At 38.1% G+C, this 12,108-nt stretch overlaps 1 protein-coding gene across 2 annotated transcripts in view; it reads left to right on the plus strand.

Moving 5' to 3' along the window:
- Positions 1-64: 64 nt before the first annotated feature.
- Positions 65-12,108, plus strand: part of ACAD11 (acyl-CoA dehydrogenase family member 11) — a 29,849-nt gene continuing 17,805 nt past the window's right edge. The window contains exons 1-12 of one of the 2 annotated variants that reach the window (XM_065830244.2): positions 65-290; positions 2,529-2,628; positions 2,864-2,989; positions 3,992-4,153; positions 4,598-4,762; positions 6,435-6,582; positions 7,160-7,281; positions 8,324-8,430; positions 8,555-8,678; positions 10,383-10,460; positions 10,845-10,983; positions 11,095-11,202. In XM_065830244.2, the coding sequence (XP_065686316.1) occupies positions 154-290; positions 2,529-2,628; positions 2,864-2,989; positions 3,992-4,153; positions 4,598-4,762; positions 6,435-6,582; positions 7,160-7,281; positions 8,324-8,430; positions 8,555-8,678; positions 10,383-10,460; positions 10,845-10,983; positions 11,095-11,202 (1,516 nt within the window). In that variant the 5' untranslated portion in view covers positions 65-153. The remainder of the gene's footprint in view (positions 291-2,528; positions 2,629-2,863; positions 2,990-3,991; positions 4,154-4,597; positions 4,763-6,434; positions 6,583-7,159; positions 7,282-8,323; positions 8,431-8,554; positions 8,679-10,382; positions 10,461-10,844; positions 10,984-11,094; positions 11,203-12,108) is intronic. The other variant, XM_071804875.1, reaches the window with a different exon arrangement.

Consider the following 12,108-nt stretch of genomic DNA (forward strand, 5'->3'; position numbering starts at 1 on the left):
CGCTGGCCCGGCGCCGGGGACAGCTTTACTTGACGGACACAGCTGCTTCCGGTTGCCTCGGAGGCGCCGGGCCAGGAGGGGGAGGTACCTCCGCCAGTAGCCTAGCGGCGAAGCGGGGGAGGGTGGGCCGTACGCTACCGGCCCAGCAGCGAAATGGCGGCGGAGACGGGCACTAGCGAGGTGAGGAGGCAGCACAGTTTCGACCAGGGGAGCTTGGAGCGGTACTTGTCCCTCCACCTGCGCGGCTTTCCTCGGCAGCCCGCGGGAGGTCTGGCTGTCAGGCAGTACAGGTAAAGGTTGGGCCGTTCCCCTGCGCTGGCTGCACCTGTGAGGGGCGAGCGGCGGCTTCCATGGCTGGTGACAGGGGTCCGTCTGCGCCTGTGGGACGCCCCGAGGCCCAGAGTCGGAGCGTGGGCCCGAACGGTGTCTGTGGAGGGAGGACGGAGGTCGCAGCTTTGCCCGCTGCCCGGCAGGAAGGGTGGCCAGAGTGAGAGCCCTTTGCCCTAGTGCCCTTAGGAAAAAATTCTTCATGGACAGGGTTGGCGTTTGGAACAGGCTGCCCAGGGAAGTGGTTGAGTCACTAGAGGTGTTTAAAAGGCATATATGAGGTTCTTAGAAACATGCTTTAGTGCTACAGTTAGGTTATGATTGGACTTAATGATACTGAGGGTCTCTTCCAACTGAAATGATTCTATGAGAAATCAAGAGTTTACGGTGGTGGGGAAGGTGACCTGTGGCACAGGCTGACCTCGTGGTTGTGGTTGCCTGTCTGCAAGCTGGCACGGTCTTGGGTGGACTTTGTGCTGTCCTCAGAAAAACAAGTGTTTGGCCCTCTGTGGTGCGCTTTGTTGGAGTATACACGCAATAATTTTATTGTCTACTCATAAATCTTGATTTATCTGGTTGCTCTTTAATTGCACAGCAGATAATGATGTTCAGAAGCACATACATGGCTTAAGAAATCAGTTTTAAAAGCCTTAAGTTAAGCCTTCAGGTAGGGAGATCCATGAGAACAGTGTAGCGCTGTGCTGAGATTCCCAGTAACACCCTGAGAGCAACACATTGCGCCAGGCTCCAAAGCTGCTGCTACACACATTAGTTCATTTGCATTCAACAGACTAGCGCTTTGACTGTGAGACTTCGAATCAGAAGCTAGCTATTAGAAGTTAAATTATTCTAAACATATGTATTTATTCCTTTGTCAACACGACTGCTTTATCTGCAGCTATCAATAAGAAATATTAAACAATTTTTCACTGTCTTCTGATGCAAATGTGAAACATGCGTTGAATCCCCAACTGTGCTCTAATCCTCGCATATACTTCAGTGGAGGAGACTTTAGGAGGGGCCTCAGGAGAGTAGCTGGTAGTAAAATCTACTAAAATATGCCAGTATTTATACTTTTACTGTTTTGTTTCATGTAGTTGTACTTCAGGGCTTCAGCTAATATAAATCTCTGTTGTGCAAGGCGAAATATTTGTGTGGTATACTTGTTGAACTATGTTACAGACTATGCCCTAACTGCCTCAGAGAGCAAGGAAAAGTCATGAGGACCACAAGGGCAAAATTTCACTTGATTTTGATTTTCCAGTAGTTGTCTAATCTTCTATTGAACTACATCAAAATGTGTCTTAAAAGTGATCCAGAATGAGGAGAGGATGGCATGCAGATGAGCACAGAGCCTTGGGGAAAATGAAGATCAATAAGCTTGATTGGGATATGATGGATGAGGTGTTATGAAGGATTTAACTAGTTGCCTTTCTCTTTTACACCTGTGTGATTGAAATGTCTAATTTCTGTGATTCTTTGTAACTGCAACTTTCATTCTTTAAAATTTTACAGTTGTTATAGGTGGTCCCTTAAGCATAGCATAAGCATGTGATGATAGCATAGCTAGCATACAGTGGGGCTTGGTACTAGAATTCATCAGTTATTTGGAGAGCTTTCTCTGCACTGAAGTTGTTAAAAATAGATCTCACCAAAGGATAAATACAGTCATGGGCTACTGTGAATTCTCTTCTGTTTAATTCCCTCCAAATCGGAAAGCTTTAGAGTTAGTATCTGCTGCCTACCTTGAAAACATGAATGATGTTGCTTTAGGGAGCAGAGGTAAATGCTATCTCCGTTTCACAGAAGAACAAACTGAGTATCTGTGACTTCTCCACAGTGAAATAAGACATCTTTCTTATAGGAGGGAGTGGAACCTCTGAGTTCAAATTTTGTAGGCTATTACCTGCATCCTTGTATGACTGCAGTTGGAAAAACAAAAACAAAAATCCAAGCCACCGCCACCACACACAAAAACTCCCCAAACTAACAAACAAACAACAAACAAACCCCAATAAAAACAACAACAAAACCACCAAAAAAATCTCAACCAACCAACCAAACTCTTGAGAAGAACCCTTTCCTCTGTCTTGCCATTTTGTTTAGGCCAAGTCACAGTGCATTTTGCATCATATCTGTTAAAAGTTTGCAAATTTGTAAGTAGTTGAATTCTTAAATAATTCTGATCTTTCTCTTTGTAGTTCAGGCCAGTCAAATCCAACCTTTTATCTTCAGAAGGGCGGGCAGGCTTATGTGCTCAGGAAGAAGCCCCACGGCCCCCTTTTACCAAGAGCTCACAAGGTAAGTAACATTCTTCAGCAAACTGCGAACACTTTGTGTTGCAGGTGGATAAGCCCTATACATGATGTTGTGACACGTTGCTGAATGTGTCCAGAAACGCAATGAATTGGCGCATCCTTTGCAATTTTCTATGCTATCCACATAACCAAACATTGAAGAGGAGACATTGTAATTTGCTGTACTCATTTATGTTTGGAAGCTTTTCATTTAACCTGAATTTCTGTATCTTCTTCAGATTGATAGAGAATATCATGTGCAGAAAACCTTATTTTCGGCTGGATTTCCAGTGCCTGAGCCTCTGTTATACTGCAGTGACGTTTCTGTCATTGGAACAGAATTTTACGTAATGCAACATGTGAAGGTTGGTCCTCTAATGTGAGAGATTTTTTTTATTCTCCTTACTACAAACCGCTTTTAAATTGTGTAAAACCTTTCTGTTAGAGCCTTATCCAGCATTTACCAAGTTTTGTGATACAAACATAAATAATCCTCTGATATTTTTAAGAAGTGCTAGCTATCAGGGATTCTCACTTATTTGCTACCTTTATATTTACATTTCTAAGGATGTAGATGTGTAGTCTGTCCATTCTGAGATGGACAGCAGTGTACTGTTTTTAGCAAATGCATTGTGTATTTAGAAAACAATCATGTGTTGATTGTGTTGAATAAACTATTACACAATACGAAATCTGATTTACAGACTTTTTTCATGCTGAATCTTTCAGCAAAAAAGTTCTCTTGATGCCTTAGCTGTGTAAATATGTTGAAGCCATGCAAACCGGTGAAACTGAGGAACTCAGAGAAGAGTAGTTCTTTTCTTTTCCAGTCTTTTACTCGCAGGGTCTACGTTAAAGGAGAAAATAGAAGAACACAGCCATCTTCTAAACATATTAAACTGCTTTTGAGGAGAATGCAAGTGAATTTCTTTGGATTGTTTGCCCATTTATACATACAACTCACTCATTCCTGTCCTCTCCCTGCGTAATCCTCCACAAAGTCTTCATTGATATTTTTTCTGGAAGTTAGCTGTTAGAGACAATACAGTAACTTTTTTTTTTCCTGGTGGTTTCTAGCTTCAGGATATCTGGATTGAGTGCTCTAATTCAGCCTTTCATCTGCTGAATATATCTGTTATTTTAGTTGCCTGCTAATAGATATCCTGTATACTGACGATCTGAGATTACAGTTAATCCCTTCATCTGCCCTGGGCAAGGAATAAAATAAACGAGGAAGGAATTTTTGATTGCATAGGAGGTGTTGGTTCACTGCATTTGTTTTTGCTCTTGAAGTGTATAAGTTTACTTCTCTTCATCTGATGCTGATGTGTACATCCCACCAAATATCTGATTTATGATATTTCTAGGGTCGCATCTTCCGAGACCTCTCACTGTCTGAAGTGAGCCCAGCAGAGCGATCTGCTTTGTACATTGCAATGATAGAAACTTTGGCCCTGTTGCACTCCTTTGATTTACAGTCATTGGGTCTCCAAGAATATGGTAGAGGACCAGGATACTGCAGAAGACAGGTACAGCTCGTTAAAAAATTCCCTTGTTTTGCCAGGTCTTTGAAGATTTATTGGATTTGCAAGCTAAATTGTTAATTATTAATGACTTGTGAAAGTAACCATCATATTTTAGCTATTAGACAGCTTCATTTTGTTCAATTATTTGTGCACAGTATAAAGGTATGACTACATTCAGATCAGTTCTGTAGTGCTACAGTCAGGGAATTTTACTCATTTGCTTTTGGAATACTGTTAGATTTGGGCTATGCAAATAGGATTGAAACAGAAAATAGAGGTAGTTTTCATAGCATCTTTTGATCTCACAGTTCAGATTTGCATATGTAAAGGTACTGGGTTTTACTGAATTTAAAGGTAACATGGTAATAGTCAAAGCCTAGAAGCGTGTGCTTCAGAATTTTGTGCGCTTGAAAAACTTGTGAATCAGTTGGAAAATCTTTTCTTTAGGTATCAACTTGGAAAAGACAGTATGATGCAGCTGCTCACACAGATATTCCTGCCATGAACAAGCTGGCTGAGTGGTTAGCGAACAACTTGCCACCTAATGATAATGAAGAGCGCCTGATTCATGGGGACTTCAGAATAGATAACATCATCTTCCACCCAACAGAGGTATTCAAAACATATTTGCTTGTGTTTGGTAGGGTTTGGTCCTGTATTTGTTTGTACTCCTGCCATGGAATGGGACACTTGCATGGGTGTTTTAGCGCATGATGCATCTTTCAAAGGAACAGTAGTGAACTTAACTCTTCTCCATATTCTGCGTATGGTGTTCGGGTACCTAGTAAGAGTCCTGATTTTTATTGCAGGAGCTAGTTACTGAATTTATTTATTAGCTCTAGTCCCTACTTCAAAGTCCAGGCACAAAACATTTTATATGCTTAAATCCTATTGAAGTCAGAGCAACTTAAGGACATACTGAAGGTTCACTTCAGTAAACTACAGAAGCATCTGATCCAAAGCCTGCTGAAATCTGGGGTATGGCTTTGATTAACAACAATGGCTTTTGGAGCAGGATCTGAATGCATATGTGATACTAGTGGAAGCAAAGAAAAATCTGCCCAAACTGCAGTTATGGAGCATATGTAGATCACAGAGACCCTGAAAGTTCCTCACTCATCTTTACGGAAAAGGAAGATATTTTTTTGTAGTTTGTGGGAATAAATGTGTGTTACCTACCTAGCGACACAATTGCATTTTCAGTATTTTCGTGCTATTTGCTGTGTTGTGACCAGAAGGTATGCTTGAGATTTGTGACCGAGACTCTGCAATGCCTGCTTCACAACAGAGCAACAAATCCCAGAGATTCCCATTGTTATGCATAGTTTCAGGGACTCTTCCAGTTGCTTTGATGTAGTTCAAAGAACTGACAAAACTGTTAATAGGTAATTTCAATGATACTCAACATGCAATATTATAACATATTAAATAATAAGAAAAATATGAGAGTCATAGAATGGTAGAATCATTTTGGTTGGAAGAGACCCTCAGGATCATCGAGTCCAACCATTAACCTAATTCTGGCACTAAACCATGACTAATATTAAAAGATTGTATTTCAAAAATCTGTAGAAACTGTTCCTGTACATGCAGGAATTACGATGTAGAAAAGTCTTTTGCACTTAGTTTGATTAGTCATGGATCATGAGTAAGCTGGAGGGGTTGTTCAGGGTGACAGGCCAACTGGATTATAAGAATTCATCAGAAAGAAAGCTTGGGGAATCTCAGCCCATCCAGCTGAAGACACTGTGACCAGGACGCTTGCAGCAGAGGCTCATGTCGCTATCTGACCAGTCATTGACTGTCATGTTTAAGAAACTCAGTTCCTCATTTGAGTGTTAATCAATGCATAATACTGTGATAAGTGAAGTTTTGTAGTGCATGGTCTGGCTGTGAGTATCTGTGCAAATGGGCGTTGCAACAGTATCTGTGCAATGGGACTGGAAACAAAGAAAATGCCATCCTGTTTTTCAGGATATTTTATTTCAATCATGTTCTGCCTAGAAGATTTTAGAAGTTTCTGACAGGAAGAACACTACTCAAAAATGTAGGATTTCAAACAGATTTTTATTAGAAAAATGCCTGGTTTTCCGCCTTTATGTGAATGTTAATTTTCTACAGATCCTTACATGATCTGGTTTTACTGTAGGCAAGAACAGTGCATGTTTTTAATTTTAAATACGTAGTAACTGAACAAGCAATTGGATATTAAGTGGGTTGTACATTTTTGGATGGAGATAGCTTATCTTCTAGTATTCACCTGATGCTTTTATTTTCTTTTAAGGCTCGTGTTTTGGCAGTGCTGGACTGGGAACTTTCAACTACTGGTCATCCTTTAGCAGATTTAGCATATGCTACGCTCTTCTACTTTTGGCCTGTGTCTGTTAAGGACTTAAGTCAAGGAACTGTCTTGAATTTCAAAGACACTTTCGGTACGAAACTAATCTTTTTTGTTGAAATTAATTCTAGGGTTGATTTGTATTTGATATGTTACCTTTACAAACAATAATAAAAAGTTAAATTAATAAGCACATGATTTGACCTTCAAAATAACTTTTCCACGGTTTTCTTCATTGTAGGAAACATGCTGATATTGAGGTTTAAGGTAGTCGTGTTTTAATAAGCCGTGGCATAGCCGCTGTATGCTGCCTCTGTAGAAGATAATTTTGAACCTTTCTTACAGATGAGGGAAGAAAACTAAAATTTAAATGGAAATTTGTCATTTATTTAAAAACAAAACAAAAAACCACCATGGTGCAATTAATTTCCTGACTGGAGTGGAGGTGGGGAGCAGTAGGAAGTGTTATGCTTATCTGGAATTTTGGCAGCTCCTATTTCCTTTTGTCTCTCCGTATCACACCTAGGTTGTGAGAAATGATAAATCATGTTTCTTACTGCGTAAGTGGAATATCTTGTAAAACTGAAAAGCTGTACAGATGTTTGAACAATGAGCTGGAAAAAATAATAGAAAATCTTGACTATTCTAAAATATTCTGGTTTTTTTTGTAGAAACTCCTTCATTTGAAGAACTGGTTTCCATTTACTGCCGCTGCCGGGGTATTAGCACTACTTTACCCAACTTTAACTTTTTTCTTGCTTTGTCATATTTTAAATTGGCAGCAATAGCCCAGGTAATACACTCACATTTGGTCAAGTGTGACATATTTTTATTATGAATATTTGTAGTTTGGTAATACTTGTCCAAAATATGAATCATATGTAAAAAATAACTGCAACAATTGTATTTTGGTTTGTTCCTTTAGAAGCCATATCTTAGATGCTTATGACTGGGAACTCTCTAGGATATAGTTCTTCCTACATAAAGTACATTGCGTTAGATATAGCAAACTTCTTATGAAAGTAGTCTAAAAAAGAAGAAAATGTGGATATGGGCCTGTTTTCTTATCGATGTTCCAGTATGCAGGCAATTTTGTCATTACCTTTTTGAACTCTCTGGCTAATTTAAATCCTGTATTACTGAGAAATAAAGATCTTTCTAAGTTTCTGCAGCTCTCATAAAAGTAGATAGCATGGTAGATATCTAAGATCCTGTTGGTGCCACCCACAACTGAAAAAGGGTGTGTTGTGAACTCAGCTTATTATGAGCCAATCTTGAGATGTGATTATAGGAGAAAATAAGTTTAATTGATTCATTGTTAATGGAAGTAAGTGTTTAATTAGATATTCATCCATTGTAAGGCATAAGTATATTTTAATGAGTTGTAGCATGAGATCATCATAAGTAATGTGGGATAAGCTAACTGGTATTAATTTGGAGTAAGAGTATATATGTGGATAGTTAATGTAGTTGTGGATAATAATCATATGTGTGTGTACTGTTGTCAGTTGGCTTAAGGCACAGGCTGGGCTTGCAATATCATGTGTGGCTGTATTTTTCTCTTTTTCTCTACTATTTTTTGTGATTTTCATTTAGTTTAGTGTGGCTGGGGTATGCTGTTTTTCTCTTGTGTGCCAGGCTTCTCCATTGTATCAGAAGTGGACCAAACCCAATATTAACACATCCCAAGAAAATCTGTCAGTGCCCTAATTTTCTCCTATTAAGAATATGTGCATTTAAGTGTTGCTTTCATAGTTAAAGAAATCACCAGTCTAAAAGAAATAGACAATTTAAAGTGCATAATTATACCATAAATGCCTCTCCTTTGGTTTTAGGGTGTATATGCAAGATATCTCATTGGAAATGCTTCTGCAGAGAATAGTCATGAATTTGCTAAGATTGTGGAGCCTTTGGCAGAGAGAGGGTTAGAGCTCTCAAAAAGGTAAGGGTAATCTAAACTCCTGATCAAAGGGAAGGCAAAGATTTTACAATGTCTTCACTTATAACCTGCCGTATACAGGTATTTAAATATTATTGCTTGTTATTGCATTGAATGCTTTCTTTAGGTCATCTTTCAGTAGCACACATCACAGCATTTCTGGAGAGTTGTTCCATCAAAGTAGGAAAGGCCAAGAAGTTCTACTGAAGGTCAAGCAGTTCATGAAGGAGCACATATATCCAGCTGAGAAGGTAAAAGCTTTTAGTAAACCTATTTATAAATGAACATTTTGTAAGCAGAATTTTAAAAATGTAAAGCTATGTACAGAAGTCATGCCCTCCTGTATTTTTAATTTTTTTTTTTTTTTTAAACAGCCTTATTTTCATGCAGTGGTGTTTGCGGCATTGCAAAATATTAACAGAAATCATTATAGTCTGCATTAATTTTTTTTTCAGAGTTAAAATATTGTGTGCATTTTTAATGAATGCTATGTGTCACTTTTTAACCTTTAAAAAGTTTTAAGAGTATTCTCTTTAAAAATAAATACTTTTTAAAGGTATTTGCCCAAAATACTTTTAACACTAACAAAACCCTAGAAATTTTACATACTAAACGCAAAGATGCTTAGTTAAAAGATGAAAACTACTGGTTTTAACCATACAAAGTTGAATGGTTGTGTTTTCTTGCCTCTTTTTTTGAGGTATGACTTTTATGACAAAAACTGTGATACCATAGCGTATTAACTTGGCCACATTCCTGAGTGTATTTCATATGAGTGGAAGTTTGAAATCAGATAGTGAAATATCTGCTGAAGTTCCCAGATAGTGCAAGAGAAAATAAGATGAAGCATTTTACTTCTTAGCCCAGAGAGATTAGAAATTTTCCACTTAGAAAACATTGGTTCAGCATTTAGCCTCATGGAAGCACAGAAGACTTGTGTAGCAGAATTGGGTTTTTCAGCTTTTGTTAGTTTGATTGTTTTTTCTTCTTTGCAATCAGGCAGAAGTGCAGGGGACATATTAATCTAAAAGATTAATGCATCTGCCTATCACAAGGAGAGGCTGAAAGCAGAAGGTCTTGATATGCAAAGTTTCTTAAAAGTCTTTCTGTAACTAGTTTTGGATTGTCTGAGAAATAGTTGCAATAATTAATGTACTTGCTTTTAAAACAAATGGACCACAAATAACCACATGAGTGGCATTGTGCTTCTAGTTTTTTTTTGATAGTAAGTTATGAATCATGACTTGTAAATTCTACTTCAGAATTTGTCTTATTGTGTGATTTTCAGAAGAGGGCACTACTTTTATTTATTCTAAAACTAGTTCAGGACCAACTTTGAAGAAGTGCTGGGCCTTGCTGAAACGTAGTTGTGAAAATACTAGGATTACTGAATACACTATTTTACTTAGTACTAATCACTGGTGCTTGGAACGACTTTACATAATCTGTTAAGGAATTATTTTGACAGGAAAAAGAAAGCATTCTTCGTGGGTTTTCTCAGTTCAATAAAGATTAACTGGTTTATATATATGAATGTTGTGATGGGAAACCTAAATCTTAAGTGTCTGGCTTTTATCTGTTGTTTTACTTTTGGATTTATGCCTTTTGTGCATACTGTTGGTAACAGTTACTTGTATCATCAGCCAACACTGGCCTTCTACCATCATCATCACATATTTTAAACCACCCCAAAGCATTTCCCTGTATGAAAGGATTTACTGATTGGGGTCATCTCCGTGAAGCATTTACTGTATTGCAAAATGACTAGATTGCAGTTTGATTTTTAATTGTATTTTTAATTTTATAATGCAACCAACTACATAATGAAAACCTGTGTTGAATGTTTTTTTATTGGTTTCTTGTGGTGTAGGGGTGGAAAAGACACCCTATTATTACTTGTATATGTTACATGTATTCTTAATTTAAACAAGTATCTTCTTAATTGTTTCTCTAAGGAAATAATGAAATACTATTCTGAACATGGAAATACTGAGGAAAAATGGAAGAAACCACCACTCTTTGAGAGACTCAAGGTATGGGATAATAAATATCCTTGAGCACTAGCAGTAAAAGAAACAGGCACTGACATGGAACATAAGTTTGGTGTATGCTGCTGGAGAAGTTTCTCTGCATGGAAAGAAACATCATGAGGAACAGTGTAAGGGAAGGAAGTGTATGAAAGGAGGTGAGACATACAAGTAAGAGAGGAGGAAAGCAAAAGTGAGTTCTGTGAGGGGGTATATATGTCTGAACTCTAAGTCAAAGACTGCACCTATTGAAAACAGATATTGAAAAAAGGCATCAGATATATTGGGCAGTATGTTAGGCAGGTAGGAAGCAAAATGGGCATCAAGCCATATTTTATTTTTTTGCTAAGATTTATTGCTAGTGTTTTTCTCTGTTTATTCTTTGAACAGGAAATGGCCAAAGCAGAAGGTCTGTGGAACCTTTTTCTCCCAGCTGTCAGTGGTCTCAGCCAACTTGACTATGCACTAATAGCTGAGGAGACGGGGAAATCCTTCTTTGCTCCTGAGATTTTGAACTGTCATGCACCAGGTTAGCAACCCTGTCCCATAGCTACAGCATGAAAGCACTGAAAAGCTGGGCATCTTAAGCCTTACGAGTTGTGTGTCTCCACAAGTAAACATGACTGCTGATTTCTTACAGACACTGGGAATATGGAGGTCCTCCACATGTATGGGACTGAAGAGCAAAAGAAAGAGTGGCTGGAACCTCTCCTAGAAGGGAAAATTAGTTCTTGCTTCTGCATGACAGGTACATTTTTCTTGAGAAGAAAGAGGCAATTGGCAGAAATTTCATATGGCATGTGCAAAAGGTACAAAACTACAATTAATACAGAAATTCCCACTATATCTGTATATGTGTTTGAAAATGAAATCATCCATGAGGTGTGAATGCAAAGTGAAGCACCCTTGCTGCCCTTCCCTGATAGTTACTGTTTCTCATGGCTACAGTAGTTAATATTTGCTTTCCATATATTTTCAGTTTATTTTTAATACTAGTAAAACATGTTTAATTGTACCAAAATGGTTTACAATAGATACAACAGATAATCTTTTTTTGTAGTGTGTTTTAGGCTTCTGTAGAAAGGTGCAATTAGGTGCAAGTCTGATTATCGTGATTAAAGTTGTGTAGTTTTGCAGTATGTTGTAGCTAGAGGTTTTAAGACATAACCTGGATCTAACTAACAAAACATACAATGCGCTTGTTTTATGTCTGTAGCTCAGCATTATGTTCATTTTGGATCTTGCAAGCTCATAGTATTCAGCATGTGTGGAAGGCCTGGATGTAACTTTTGAATATGTGAAGTCAAAATCTTGATCTTTCTGTGTCACCGGGAGTTGGGGGAGCTCAGTCTTGCAGAGCTGGACCCTTATTTTGCAAATTATGATTCAGTGTGTTCACCAAGAGCAAAAAGATGCTTTAGCTTTAAAAGAAGTTTGCCTATAAAAGAAGTTAAGGGTGAAAGGAGAGACGAAGAGTCTTTCCTATTTCAAACAATAATTGATGACATTTTTCTGACAACTGGTTTGTGTAACCTATTTCGTAAACCATCACGAAAGTATCTTAAATCTACTTAAAACAAAAAAGCTGAGGAGAAATACATCTATAAGTACATTGGAAGAGGGAAGGATTTAAAAACATGAGGGAAGTAAGACT

The sequence above is a fragment of the Patagioenas fasciata genome, chromosome 2, assembly GCF_037038585.1.
Source record: "Patagioenas fasciata isolate bPatFas1 chromosome 2, bPatFas1.hap1, whole genome shotgun sequence".
NCBI classification, from domain to species: domain Eukaryota; kingdom Metazoa; phylum Chordata; class Aves; order Columbiformes; family Columbidae; genus Patagioenas; species Patagioenas fasciata.